We start from the raw sequence: 13663 nt of genomic DNA on the forward strand, positions 1-13663 counted from the left end.
TGGCACTGGAACAAAGTCTGGGGTGCCACTAGAAGGGACACCCATGGGATACCCATGGCTGACAATCTTTGCTTTGGCAATTCTAAGCTTCACCTCTGTGGCTACGTTCCAACTCTTTCCATTCTGGCCAAATTCCCCAGGATGTGGAGGCCGGCTCCAGGCTGATCCTGGCTCCAGGTTGATCCCAGCTCCAGGTTGCCACCTGCACTCTCTAACCCCTGTTCCCACAGGAAATGTGGCTCTAACCCACACTGAGCTTCAGACTAAGCAAAAAAATTAAAATAAAGGCCTTTTCCCACCATTGCTCTGACCCTAATTCCAGGGAAAAATCCTTTGAAGCTCCATTGGGAATGGGAAGGCAAGAGGAAAATCCCCAGGGATCAAACCTGTGGCTTTCCTGTCTGTCTTCCTCTCCATGGTTTGGATCTTGGCAGAAATTACAGGGAAGAAAATTAAGAGCTTAACAAAGCGTGGCCTGATGGTCTTGGATTTCTGGGAACTCCAACAGCATTGTATCCCATTTTAAGGCATGAAAAAAAAAAACTCCAGGAAATCCAGGACCAGTTTGCTAAAAATTAGATTTTTTTTTTCTTTTAAGCAAAGCACCAAAGATAAGGAGTCCATAGTACCTGAGTAGAGATTTTCCTGAGTTTTTGGGAGAGGAGGAATGAGGAACAAGGAGAGTGACCTGTGCCAGCATTTGTCACCCTCACAGATAAGATGCAATTCCTGATGTTTAAGAACCATTTTGGTGGGCAGAGAAGTTCCTGGGTGTCTCTGTACTTTCTCCTCAGGTATTTATGGATATTGAGGAGATCTCCTGAGCCTTTCCTTCCCCAGGCTGGGCAATTCCAGCTCCCTCAGTGTCTCCACATAGGAGATGCTCCAGTCCCTTCATCATCTCTGTGGTTTTTCCTTGGATTTTGTCTCTCATGTACTGGGGAGCTCCAAACTGGACCCTGTATTCCAGGTGTGACCTATCAGAGCTGAGAAGAGGGAAAGAATCCCTCCAGGACCTGCTGGCAACACCTGGAATGCCAAGAAGATCCCAAATCACGCATCCCAAGCCACCAGGACTGATCCAAATATCCAGGCTTTGTTAAAATTACTCCACTCTGCATTAAAGAGGGAGGAAAAAGAGCAGGAACGGGGTTAAACCTGCACATCTGAGACTCCTGGCTGCTTTTCTTGAGGTTTTTGTGGAATTTGGGCATCCCACTGACTCAACTTCCCACTTCATAGCAGAGAACCCCCAAGTTTACAAATTTATTTAACTAAGGAACACCAGTTCCCACCCAAAACCTAAACCCTCCTGTAGAAAATCCCAGAGTGCTTTTTTTTTTTTTTTTTCCTATTTTTGCCCTTGGAATTCTGGTATTTGACCCCAGAACTTGGAAGTGGATGCAAAGATGGGACAGAAAGTGCTAAAAGTGAGGATGTAACACTGAATCCTGTGCAGATTTTGCCAAGAAGAGGAAGCAGCAGGAGCCCAGATGTTGCTCCTCTGCCCCCATCCTCCTTCCAGTTTTGTTCTTGGAAAAATATCTGTTTTTAAAGCATAGCTTCAGCTCAGGATATCCGTGATTGGAAATTAGGGATGATGGGTAAAAGTGACATTTTGTGCTGGATAAGGGAAGTGCAAGGAATCGAGGGACACAGGTGAGGAAAATCGATCCTGACCTGATTTTCCTCACTCCACAAATCCAGGTGAGGATGTCTTAGGAAAGATTGTGGTTTCCTAGTAAACCTGTGGATAATTCATTGTGTTTTGATTTCTGCTGGTCCCCAGCTTTGGAGGGAAGGGATGGCAGGGAAACAAGGGTGTGGGGATGCTCCAGCTGCAGAGTACCCAGAGAGCGAGAACTGTGGAATGTGGGGAATGAGAATGAATGTGAGCATCAATAATTCCAAGTCCAGCTGTGCCCAAGGACCAACCACCACTGGATAAAGCCAGGATGTAACAAACCCAGCCTGACTTGGATAATTTGACACCAAGAGAGGTGAGAAGAGGCAGCTCAGAGCATCCAGACTCAGCTGCTTCCACCTTCTGGGATGACCCAAGCTCCCATTCCTGACGTTGCTCCGTGCCATCGGCCCGGGACGGTGTCACTTGTAAAGTGCCATTTTCCTGCTCTGGTACAGGTACATGTAGGCATCACAAAAGAGGCGTTTGGCCACCCCATCCATGTCCCGAGGCTGCTCCAGGGCCAGCACAGCCAGGGGCAAGTCCAGGTATTTGGCAACTTCCGGGCACAGCGTCACTGTGGGAATGTTGAAGCCGTTTTCGCCACCTAAGGTGGAAAGGAGGAGAAAAGTCCCAAACCAGATCCCAAAGGGATGAGTTCCTACAGCTCCAGCAGATCCCAGCACACTCAAGAGTCATGCAGAGCCTCAGCTGGGAGATGTGGAGGCCAAAAGCACTGGAAGAGACTGGATGAGGAGAGACCATTCAACTTAAAGGGGCTCCAGGAGAGCTGGAGAGAGATTTTGGACAAGGGATGGAGGGACAGGACACAGGGAATGGCTTCCCACTGCCAGAGGGCAGGGTTAGATGGGATATTGGGAAGGAATTCTTCCTTGTGAGGGGCTGGAATGGAACTTCCAGAGGAGTTGTGGCTGCCCCTGGATCTCTGGAAGTGTCCAAGTCCAGGCTGGATGAGACTTGGAGCAACCTGGGATAGTGGAAGGTGCCCATGGCAGAGGGCTTGGAACTGGATGAATTTTAAGGTTCCTTCCAAACCAAACCATTCCATGATTCTGTGATAAAAGCAGAATGCGGAAGGACAGGAGAAGCAATCCGTGCCCACAAGCTGAGCCAGCTGGGATAGGATCCCAAATCCCTTGTTTGACCACAACCAGCAGCTGGAAGCACCTGGAAAAACTCCCACCTGCTTGGCTTGGCCCCTCTGGAACCTAATTAAAGGAAAGCCAAATCCAGAGAAAGGCTAAATAGGGGAGCTTGAGAGGAGAAGGTGGACTGAGCAGGCCCTCCCTGGCAGCTTCCCACATCCCATTCCCATTCCCTCACCGTGCCGGTCGGCCATGCTGTCAAAGAACATCCAGTGCTCATTGCCAGGGCCGTATTTCACGAAGGACACGTAGTGACTGGTCTCGATGCAGAGCACTGCAAACAGCTCCAGCTTCTCCCGTGGCACCTGCTGGCAGCCCCGGGCACTCCAGCTCTGGAATTCCTCTGGAATGTGCAGCCTCCTGGGTTTGTGTGCTTTGCGGCGGCGATGGGAGTGAACCTGAGGAGAGGGGACAGGGTGGCATTGGCAGAACTGGCCCTGGCCTGCCAGGAAGTGGGGGCAGAGGTCAGATTCCCAATTTATTCCCTGCTGATGTGATTCCCGTGCTCCCTGCTTGCCTGGGAATGGCGTTGTGGTAACAGCCTGGCTGCGGGAAGGTGAAATGGGAGCTTGCCACCCTGCAAGAGGCAGAAACTGTGGGAATGCTCATGGGGAAGCAGCAGGGAGGGACCAGCACTCAGTTCCTGCAGGATTACACCTTCTTTATGAACAGGTTGTCCAGGGAAGCTGTGGATGTCCCATCCCTGGAATTGTCCATGGCTAGGTAGGACAGAGCTTGGAGCAACCTGGGATAGTGAGCAGCATCCAGGGGGTGAAGCTGGAATAAGCTTCAAGGTCCTTTCCAATCCAAGTTTTTCTATGACTCCATTATTATTTAGGCTCTGTGTAAGCAGAGGGTTCACAACCTCTGGCTCCTGGTGGGAATGACCCTTGGGAAAGGGCTGAGCAGCGGCAGAGACAGCCAGGGGAATGTGGGGATTTTGGGAGCTTCCAAGGTGGATTTTGGGAATAGCCATGGAATACCTGTCTGGAGCAGGAGCTGCAGAACTGCTTCAGGCCCGTGGCTGCGAACACCTTGTCCTTGAAACACTCTGAACATTCCAGAGTGGCAACATCTCCACACAGGCAGCATTCCCTGGGACCTGCCAGGGAAACAGAGCTCAGAGGGAGCGTCTCCTCCAGATCCCACCTAAAATCCAGCTTGTCCTGCCAAAACTGGGACTCAAGGAAGAAGAATCCCACCCCAGAGAGCCCATCGTCCATCACTCACTGTCCAGCAGCAGATCTGTTATATCCAGCTCCAAGGAAGGGATGATTTTGCTGAACATTTTATATTCCTTCCCAAAACGTGGCATTTGGATAATGAAGCAAGATGGGATCTGGGAAAAAGGAAAAGGAGTCACTCTGCCAGAAGAGCCAAATCCCAGAGATTTTTTGCTGTCTCAATTTGCTGTCATTATTCACAGGACAAAAGGGAAACAGGGAAAGCAGAGGCCTTTTCCTAAGTCATGCCTGGATTCAGTGTTGGATATAAAACATCCAAGGCCTCACAGGTATTTTGGGAAGCAAGAAAAGCAGGAAAACAGAAGGAAATTGGACTCACCTCCACCAGCTTCAGATCTGAGGACAGGAAGGAGCGTTCCACCAACTGCTGCACGTCAGGAACCACCAAATCTTCCTGTTTATCCATAAATATCTGGTAGCAGTAACATTCCTGCTCCTTCTGGCCTCCTGACCTGCAAGGAGAGCTCATGGGATTGGGGATGTGGTGACACAAAAACTGGAGTTTCCCAAAGTTTGCCCTGGGAGAGCTCCTGGGCTCAAGGCACCAAGGGTGGTTTGGTGCAACACAAAACCCTTTTTCCACCCCAAAAATACCAAATGTATGCCAGGGGAGCAGTAGATAAGTAGGAATTTTGGCCTCATTATCCCTTTGGAGCAGCACATCCTACTAGCAACATTCCATTTCCCCTCGATATAAATCCAAAATATAATTTAGTATTAGTAAATGTAGTATTTAAATTGACAAACGGATGCTTCGATGAAGGATTAATTAAAAAACACATCCAAAAAGCCAAACTCAAGGTGAGCTGTGTGCAGATCTCCCACAATCCCTAAAGAAAGCAGGGAAAGGATTTCCTTGGGATGACCCCGTGCAGGGGAGCTGCAGCACAGAGCCCTCTTTGTGCTCAGCCTTTCCCAGCACTCCACGATCCACGGCTCGAGCGGCAGCTCCACAAAGGAGCACAGAAATCCAACAATTCCCTTTCTGTGCTCACAAACAGCACAGTTATTTTTGGCTTCCTCCAGCCTCTCATCCTCTTTGTAGAGTCCCCAAAAAACTGGAACTGCATCCATGGGCTGCCTGTTTTGAGAGGCTGCAGGAGCTGAGCCAGCTTGGCAACCTGGACACATCCCAAATTCATCCAAAGGCTGTCGGATACTGCTGGATCTGCCCTAAAGTCGGGCATCACCTTTCTCAAACCCCTTCTGGCTCTCCCTCAGGATGGCACAAGGCTTTTATCCTGATTTTCTGAAGGCAGCACACTCCAGGGAGGCATAAGAAGTATCTTTGCCGAGATGGGAAGATCACAACAAGCAGGATCAGAGTCTGTTCCTAAGGAGCGGCGAAAAACTCAGAGCTGTGATTCCAAAAAACTTTGGTGGAAAGGGACAAGTGACCCCCCATCCACCCAGGGATTCTGAGGTGGAGAATTAATGAGCCTGGCTCTGGGAATTGTATCCCTCAGCTGTGGAAACTTACTGGAGTTTCAATAGTGGCTCAATTCCCAGGATCTGCTGCATTATGAGATTGAGGAACTCCTCAGGATCTGGAAAGTGAGAGGAAAGGATGGATCAGACCACGCCAGGAACTGTCTTCTCCCACTGCTTCCAAGAGCTGCCAGGTAAACATGAGCCAGGGTTCCAGGGGCCTGGAATTTTCTCTTCAGGTTAGGGGACAATTGGGATAAAGGCTGAGAGCACGTGGGTAAGGCACAAATCCCAAAGGGAACATGGAAAAGGCCAAGCAGCCTTCAGAGACTGCACTTCCATGGAATTCCAGGGTGGTTTGGGTGGGAAAGAACCTTCAAGACCATGGAATTACAGCCATTGCTATGGAAGGGACACCTTCCACTGTGCCAGGTTGCTCCAAGCCTCGTCCAACCCCGACTTGGACAATTCCAGGGATGGGGCAGCCACAGCTTCCCTGAGAATTCCATTCCAGCTCCTCACCACCCTCACAAGGAAGAATTCCTTCCCAAAATCCCATCTAACCCTGCCCTCTGGCAGTGGGAAGCCATTCCCAGTGTTCTGTTCCTCCATCCCTTGTCCAAAGTCCCTCTCCAGCTCTCCTAGGCACTGGAAGGGGCTCTGAGGGTACAGAGAGATTTAAAAGCTGAAAGAATTCTACAAGTGAATTTTTACACCAATTAACATCTGCACCCAATTAAAGCACATTCCTGGGAGAAGCACAAAGGGAAGTTGCCAGCTGGGGCCTGGATGAGGCAAAACACAGGGAAGCAGCTGGGGAAAGGCCCCAGGGAGCTCCTTACCCTTCTCAGCGTTGGTAAAGCTGGAGCACTGGCCCTTGTCCGTGAGCTGCTCCCGGAGGTGCATCACACTGCTGGCCCTGACAAAGCCAGTCCTGGGAACAACAACCAGCTGCAGGTGAGGGAAATCATGGAATGGCTGGGCTTGGAAGGGATCTTCAACTTCATCCAGTTCAACCCCATGCCACGGGCAGGGATGCCACCAACGAGACCGGGTTGCTCCAAGCCCCATCCAGCCTGGCTTGGGACACTTCCAAGGATGGTGCAGCCACAGCTTCTCTGGGAATTCCATTCCAGCCCCTTACCACCCTCACACAGAAAATTCCTTCCCAATATCCCATCTCAATCCATGCTCTGTCAGTTTAAAACCATTCCTCCTTGTCCTGAACACCTTTGGATGTGGCTGCCAGGTTTCCCTCAGTGCCAGGTACCACTTTTAAGGCAGCAGGGAAGGAATGAAGGCAAATGGGACAACTTCCAGCATTCCCTACACTCACCTACGGAGGGGATTGACAATCTCATCCCGCAGAATTCCCTGGACGTTCCTGTCACACAGTGGGAAGGGCATGAAGAGCATGGAGTCCAGCACAGAGGTACAGGAGAAGAGGCTGTGGGAAGAGTGGGATGGGTTTGAGTTCGAGGGCTTGGAAACAACAGCTGGAACCAAAATGTGGTGGCTGGTGATAGTCAATGGCTTTGATGCCCAACAATCCATGCATGGAATTACAGGGAGGTGATGGAAGCACATCTGCACAGTGAGGCACATCTGGAACAATGAACACTGGGATAAAGCAAGGGAACAGCTCAGGGAGAAGGAAATTCCTACTTTGCAGCCAAAACTGCTCAGGGAAGGGCACCACTGAGTATTTTCCTCTCCAAGCAGGGAAGCTGGGACCTCCTGGGTGGGTTCTTTGGGATGATTCCAGCCAGAACTTCCAGGGACAGAGCCAGTACAGTCCAAATCTGGAAAACTACAAGCTCTCAGCCCCCTGAATGACAGACACAGGGGTACAGGGGGTCTTCAGGGCTGAAAAACCTGCTGGATTTGGGAAGGAGATCAAAAAGCAGCCTGGAGGTTGCATCTCCACACAGTTGCATCCTGCTCTACACCAGGTAAAATTCCAGCCATCTTGGAAATCCAGGGAAGTGGTGCAATTCGGGGCTTAGCTTAATTAAAAAGCCATTCATTTAAGGAGCCTGCACCACCCAAGCAGGTCCTTACCTGAAGAGAGCCGCATCCATGTAGCAGGAATTACAGTGGCCTTGGATGCCCTTCATCCGCCCTTGGAGAACACGGACTGCTGCCTCATTCCTGAGGGGAGGAAAACTCTCTGGACACTCTGGAAGAACTTCTTGTCCTCCTGCAAGAAAAAGAATTGCCTACACCTTCTCATCTGGGTCAACTCTGCCCTTCCTTGATGCCTTAAAACTCTGAGGTGAGTCTACAACTCTCAGACCTAAGGTGGCTTCTCAATCCAGCTTTTCATGAATCACAATCTTTCAGACTTGAGGGATATTCCCTAAGGAATCATTCCCTAAGGAATCATCCTATTCCCTCTAGGATTGAGTCCAGCTGTTAATCCAGCCAAATATGTGGTGTGGGATAAACACCAAAAACCAGCACTCAAAGGAAGGGAAGAAACGCTGCCCACGGGGTTTTTCCACATCCCTTTCCCAGCACAGCCCTGTTTTCCTGCTTCCCAGAAGACTCACTGTAATCCCCAAGGGAGAGGTCAGAGTTTGGAAAGCTCTGGAAGCGTACATCGGGCTGGCAGGAATTCAGCCTCACGAAGAGGCCGCGCTTCGGGGCGCACTGGAAGTAGGACTTGCCCAGCCACTCTCCAGCTGTGACCCCTTTGTCTTCATCCTGGGAAAACAGCACCAGAGACGAGCCTAAGAGTGGGATTTATGGAGTTATGGTTGGAAAAGAGGTCTGAGATCCAGTCTAGCTATGCAATGCTGCTGAGGCTACCACAAGATCGTGTCCCCAAGTGCCACATCCACAGGGATGGGGACCTCACCCCTGCCCTGGGCAGCTGTGCTAGGGCTGGACAATGCAATCCATAAAGGAATTTTCCCAATATCCAACCTAAAAACCCACTGGAGCAGTTTGAGGCTGTTTCCTGTTGTTCTGTCCCTTGTTCCCTAGGAGCGGAGCCTAACTCCCACCTGGCCCCACCCTCCTGTTAGGAAATTGTAGGGATCCAGATGGTTCTCCCTGAGCCTCCATTTCTCCAGGATGAGCCCTCCCAGCTGCTCCTGGTGCTCCAGACCCTTCCTAGCTCCATTCCAGCCCCTCAATATCCCCACTACCTGGGGATCCCAAAATTCCACCCTCTATATTCAGCCACTGCCACCAGCACTCCCAGGCCCTTTCCCAGCATTCCAGCCTCACCAGTTCAACTCCAGCCATTTTGTCCTTGATTTGGGGCAGGAAGCCCAACCAGCGGATGATTCCTGAAACTTGATTCCCTTTGTCCAAGGTAATCTGGACCATGGAATTCACTTCCAGGGGTGAATTCCCACCTTCCCCCTCCTTGCTGTTCTCGCTGATCTCTTGTTTCATTGGGTTTGGTTTTCCAAAGCCCACGTCGGGGTTGAATGTTGGGAAAAAACCTGATGGGCAACACAAAACATCAGGAGAGCTGGGAATTGGATCCTCTGGATCTAATTCCAGGTCTAGTTTGGAAATTCCAGGCTACACACACAAGCAAGAAGCTGAGCACCAGGGACACAAGGTGTAATTCCCAGTGTGTCCAAGCTGGTTTGACAGGATGAGAGGGAATGATCCTGCTCCCTGTTTCCCTGCTCAAAGCTTCACATTCCACCCTCTCGCTGGCCCTGGAGCTAATCCAGCCCTTCCCAGGCTACTGGAATGGCAGCAGGGGGGTTATTTCCTAATTTTTCCTACTAATTCCTTGCCTTGTCTAACAATTCCCACCATTGCTGCTGGCACCTGAGCCTTTCCCACCAGGATGAAGCTCCTGCTCCATCTTTTACAGCTGAATTAGACTTTTTAATCAGTGGTGCCTCTTCCCTGAGGGAATTCTCTGCTACCATCAGCCTCTCCTTCCTGACAAATGGGATTCAGCTTTAGCTTTGTGTGGAACTTGAGATTTTTCCGTAAATCCCAGTCCATTAAGACAAGCTGTAAGTTTTATTGGAATTTCAGCTCCTCAGTACCCTGCAGAGAGGGAATAAATTCCAAATTCCCCCAGAATGGGATCAGGAGAGATGCGTCCAAAGATCACTTACTTTGCAAGCTCTCCTTCACAACAGAATCCATGGGGATTTCCCTGAAAATGTCAGTCGTTCCTTCTTCTTCCTGAAAGGAGTGAAAAATCCATCAGCTAGGGAAAAACCCATCAGCAAAACACTGGAATATGAAGGATTTTTTTAAAGAAGCCAGGAAAGTTTGCACAGAACATCACATCCCTTTTGGATATTTCTTCTACTTCTTTTTCACATCCAACCATAATGTGATTTTTTTTTTTTAAATCCCAAGAAAACCCATGGAAAAGCTGCTCTTACCGGGCAAACCTTCACGAACCACTGGCTCCCTTCCCTGTAAACTGCCATGGCAATCCCTTTGGTGGGGATCTCATCCACGAGGAAGCTGACGGCGTCTCCCACTTTCACGGGCACCACCTCCTCTGTGTCCTGTTTTCCCAGCTTCTGCTTCCCATAATCGTTGCCTGATGTGGGAATAAACTGGATTTGGCTGAAGGGCAGGAAGATCCCACAGTTCCTCTTGCACTTGAAGTACTCGGTGCCGTGGTAGGACCCGTCGCTTCTCCCTCTGTTTTCCCCCTCTCCCTGAAAACACGCCAGGAAGGGATGTCACACACAGAAATTCCATGGAAAAATGAGGAATTCGCTGCTTTGGCCCCCCCGCCCCTTACCTGCAATTCCACCCCGAAAAACACCGGAGTCAGCACAGCCAAGCTGGGCTTGTAGATGCTCCCGATGTAGCGCACGATTCCTGGGAAAAATTCCCTCTCCACCTCCACCATTACATTTTGACCCGGCACGGCTCGGAGGGCTCCTTCCAGGCTCAGCCTCTCCAGGAAAAAATCCAAGCGCTCGCTGTGGCTCCCGATGGCCAGGAGGAATCCAGCAGCCTCCTGGCGCACGGGCTGCAGGATTTCCATGTTGATGGTGACCGTGGAGCTGTCGTCCAGCATGACAACCTTCAGGAAGCAAGCTGGAGGCCCATCCTCGGAAAAATTTCGCAGGTAGCTCCTCTCGCTGCAGAAGCACAAGTTCCCAGCTTGGAAGTACTTGCTTCCATAGGCACAGTCCTCTGTCAGGATGTAGAAACAATTCCTGTCCGCTGCCGGGGGCGGGAGGTTGGACATGGCAGATTCCCCTGGGTTGGGAGAGTGACGGCAATGGAGATTTGTGAGCATTGGCCAAGAATTCCCGAAGAATCCGGGGTTGGAAGAGGTTTTGGATCCAACCCCGCGCTCAAAGCCTCGCCCAGTTGAGTTTGAGCGTCTCCCAAAGCTTCCCTGCTCCCCCTTTTCCAGGTGATTAATCACCCTGGTGGTGATTCAAAATTCCATCTAACCCGGTTTCCCACATTCCTGCTCACCCCCTGCTCCCTCACTGTGTTTCCATGGGAAAAAGTCCACCTCTGCCTTCTCCACTAAACTCTCCCAGGATGAGGTTGTACAGAAAAAAAAAAAAAAACATGGAATGGTTTGGGTTGGGAGGTTTGGGTTGGGAGGAACCTTAAAGATCATCTCATTCCACGGGCAGGGACATCTTCCCCTATCCCAGGTTGCTCCAAGCTCCATCCAACCACACATGGAATAATTCCAGGGGAGGAGAGGCTGCTCCAGCTGGTCCAACCTGTTCTGACACTGTCCAGCCTCATTAAATTCCACATATTCTTTCCTTACTCACGGGACTGCCTTTTAAAATTCCTTGGAAAAGGGATTCCCGCTCCTCTGCTGTCGATACAGCTCATGAATATTCATGAATATTTTGAATATTCATTCAAAACGTATGCAAATCACCCCGCTGAGGTACCAAAGATCTCCAGCTTTCCTAGCAAATATTTATTTATTATGTAATTTATATTAAAAGAAATGCAAGTATTTGGAAGCAGGAATATATTTTGGTGCTTATTTTTTAGTTCAATTCGGACAAGTGAAAATTCTTGCAGTTAAAATTCCATTAGGTGGAATTCCAGTCAAATTTCATTGGTGACATTCTAATATTTAAACTCCAGCAATAATTAAAATCCAGTCGTTGAATTCCACTTTTCATCCTCCTCTATCTTCTCCTTCGATGGAAAATTAGGATCCAAAATTTTTGTTTCAACATGAAGAAAGGGTGAGTAAAAAAATGTAAAAAAACCATTTTCCTCACTAAAAGCCCCCAAAAATTGATTTTTCTCATTAAATTCCCAATAATAAACTACTTAATTAACCAAAACCCCAAGAATAAATTTTCTCATAAAAATAACCAAGAATAAACATTCCTCATCAAGGCCATTTTCCTCATGAAATCTCCAGAATAAACCACTTGCCTCATCAAAACCACATAAATAAACCATTTTCCTCATAAAAAGCAAAAAATAAACACATTTTTATCACAAAACCTGCAAGACTAAACAATTTCCTCATCAAAAAGCAAGCATAAACCATTTTATTAATCAAACCCCAAGAATAAACAATTTTCTTCATCAAAACCCTCCAAGAATAAGTAATTTTCCTCATAAAAAACCCCACAAATAAACGATTTTCTTCTTTAAAAGCCAAAATTAACTTTTTTCCCTAAAAAAAACACGCAAAAATAAACCACGTTCCTCATCAAAAACTACGAATAAATCATGTTCCTCATTTTCAAAAAAAAAAACAAAATTAATTTCCTTTCCTCATCAAAACGCCGGAATAGACCCTTTTTCTCATTAAAAAACACGGAGAATAAACAATTTTATTCGCCAAACCCCAAGAATAAACAGCTCTTCTCACCAAAATAAACAAGAATAAACTAATTTCCTCACCAAAACCGCCAAATAAACCATTTTCCTCGCGGAAACACAGCAATAAGCCCCTTTCCTCATCAAACCCAGGTGTGACCCGGGTATTTAAAGCAGAATATTCCCAATTTCCCCCGATGTATGGGAATAAATCCCCGCTCCCAGGGCTCTGAGCGGGGCTTGGGCTCGACCCCTCCCCCCCCTCCCCTCACCGTCTCCGCTGCCGCTCCGGCCCCGGCACTTCCGCATCCGAGCGCGCGCGCGGCCCGCCAGCCAATAGAGAGCGGCGGGGGGAGGCAAAAGACCAATAGGAGTGAAGGGGCGGGACCACAATGAAGGAAAGGGGCGTGGCCCCGCAGCGGGCCCCGCCCCCTCTAGGCCGGCCTGGGGGGAAGGCGGGAACTGCGTGAGGGGCGGCGGGCGGGGCGTGTTTCCATGGTCCTAAATCCCTTGGAATTCGCGTGTGTTTCCACGATCCCAAAGCCCTATGGATCCTGGAGTGTGTGTCCCCATGGATCCAAACCCCTATGGACTTGTGTGTATCCTAATGGACTCAAATCCCTGTGGATTCACATGGGTTTCCATGGTCCTAAATCCCTTGGAATTCCCATGTGTTTCCATGATCCCAAAGCCCTGTGGATCCTAGAGTGCGTGTCCCCATGGATCCAAACCCCTACGGATTCGTGTGTGTATCCTAATGGACCCAAATCCCTGTGGATTCACATGGGTTTCCATGGTCCCAAATCTCTTGGGATTCCCATGTGTTTCCACGATCCCAAAGCCCTATGGATCCTGGAGTGTGTGTCCCCATGGATCCAAACCCCTACGGACTCGTGTGTGTATCCTAATGGACCCAAATCCCTGTGGATTCACATGGGTTTCCATGGTCCCAAATCTCTTGGAATTCCCATGTGTTTCCACGATCCCTAAGCCCTATGGATCCTGGAGTGTGTGTCCCCATGGATCCAAACCCCTACGGACTCGTGTGTGTATCCTAATGGACCCAAATCCCTGTGGATTCACATGGGTTTCCATGGTCCCAAATCTCTTGGAATTCCCATGTGTTTCCACGATCCCTAAGCCCTATGGATCCTGAAGTGTGTGTCCCCATGGATCCAAACCCCTACGGATTCGTGTGTGTATCCTAATGGACCCAAATCCCTGTGGATTCACATGGGTTTCCATGGTCCCAAATCTCTTGGAATTCCCATGTGTTTCCACGATCCCTAAGCCCTATGGATCCTGGAGTGTGTGTCCCCATGGATCCAAACCCCTACGGACTCGTGTGTGTATCCTAATGGACCCAAATCCCT

At 49.4% G+C, this 13663-nt stretch overlaps 1 protein-coding gene across 2 annotated transcripts; it reads right to left on the minus strand.

Annotated features, from left to right (window-relative positions):
• Positions 1 to 159: 159 nt before the first annotated feature.
• Positions 160 to 12632, minus strand: LOC137462132 (ubiquitin carboxyl-terminal hydrolase CYLD-like). 2 transcript variants are annotated; one of them, XM_068172240.1, is made up of 15 exons: positions 12563 to 12632; positions 10264 to 10730; positions 9893 to 10177; positions 9617 to 9686; positions 8757 to 8977; positions 8075 to 8228; positions 7584 to 7722; positions 6859 to 6969; positions 6365 to 6456; positions 5575 to 5641; positions 4414 to 4546; positions 4081 to 4189; positions 3834 to 3952; positions 3029 to 3248; positions 160 to 2291 (listed from the first exon to the last, which is right to left on the minus strand). In XM_068172240.1, exons 1-15 carry the CDS (start codon positions 12597 to 12599, stop codon positions 2107 to 2109), a joined length of 2409 nt encoding a protein of 802 aa, XP_068028341.1. In that variant the 5' UTR covers positions 12600 to 12632; the 3' UTR covers positions 160 to 2106. The 2 variants fall into 2 exon arrangements, with proteins under 2 accessions (XP_068028341.1, XP_068028414.1); XM_068172313.1 differs by lacking the exon at positions 12563 to 12632 and adding an exon at positions 12375 to 12550.
• Between the last annotated feature and the right edge of the window lie 1031 nt (positions 12633 to 13663).

The sequence above is a fragment of the Anomalospiza imberbis genome, chromosome 1 (assembly GCF_031753505.1).
Source record: "Anomalospiza imberbis isolate Cuckoo-Finch-1a 21T00152 chromosome 1, ASM3175350v1, whole genome shotgun sequence".
Lineage (NCBI taxonomy): Eukaryota > Metazoa > Chordata > Aves > Passeriformes > Viduidae > Anomalospiza > Anomalospiza imberbis.